Raw genomic sequence first — 517 nt, 5'->3', positions numbered from 1 at the left:
TGCTCTAGGCATCAGATTGTTTTACATGCAAGTATTCTACAGCCAAAGCTGCTCAGAGGCTTAACTTAGCAAGCAAAATGTACCTTTTTCAGAAGAAATTCATCCATGCTTTTTAAATCACTGGCACTTGCTATGATTTGGACAGAGTCATTTTGCCAATGGATGGAATCCACAGCCACACTGCTGATCTTTACACTTCGCCTACGTCTCACTTTTGGAGAAGGTTCTTTGTTCTCTTTGAACTCCTTCTGGCAACTGCCAGGCAGTTCTGGGCTCAAAGGAGGTGTTGGATGGTACTGAGGTAATTCCACAACTAAAGATAGGACAGCCAAATAGATATATTTAGTAAAATATATTGATCATGTCCATGTCCTTCTTTTAAGTTCCATCAGTAAGTCTTCGAAAGAAACATAGGCAAATACTGATCTAAAAAGCAAAATATATTTGTTGAAACTGTCCTTCCGATTTGATTTGAAACTGTCTCATTGCTATCTGTTTGTCAATAAAACTTTGAAAA

The 517-nt window shown here is 37.9% G+C and overlaps 1 protein-coding gene across 4 annotated transcripts in view; it reads right to left on the bottom strand.

Moving 5' to 3' along the window:
* The window catches only part of Myo9a (myosin IXA), a 227,184-nt gene that overhangs the window by 60,304 nt on the left and 166,363 nt on the right, over window positions 1-517 (bottom strand). For all 4 annotated transcript variants that reach the window (XM_023712466.1, XM_023712464.1, XM_023712465.1 and 1 more), the window contains one exon: window positions 84-313. In XM_023712466.1, the coding sequence (XP_023568234.1) occupies window positions 84-313 (230 nt within the window). The remainder of the gene's footprint in view (window positions 1-83; window positions 314-517) is intronic.

The sequence above is a fragment of the Octodon degus genome, unplaced genomic scaffold (genome assembly GCF_000260255.1).
Source record: "Octodon degus isolate 3935 unplaced genomic scaffold, OctDeg1.0 scaffold00026, whole genome shotgun sequence".
NCBI lineage: Eukaryota > Metazoa > Chordata > Mammalia > Rodentia > Octodontidae > Octodon > Octodon degus.
Note: the sequence above shows the minus strand (reverse complement) of the source record. Positions and strands in the feature narration are given on the sequence as shown.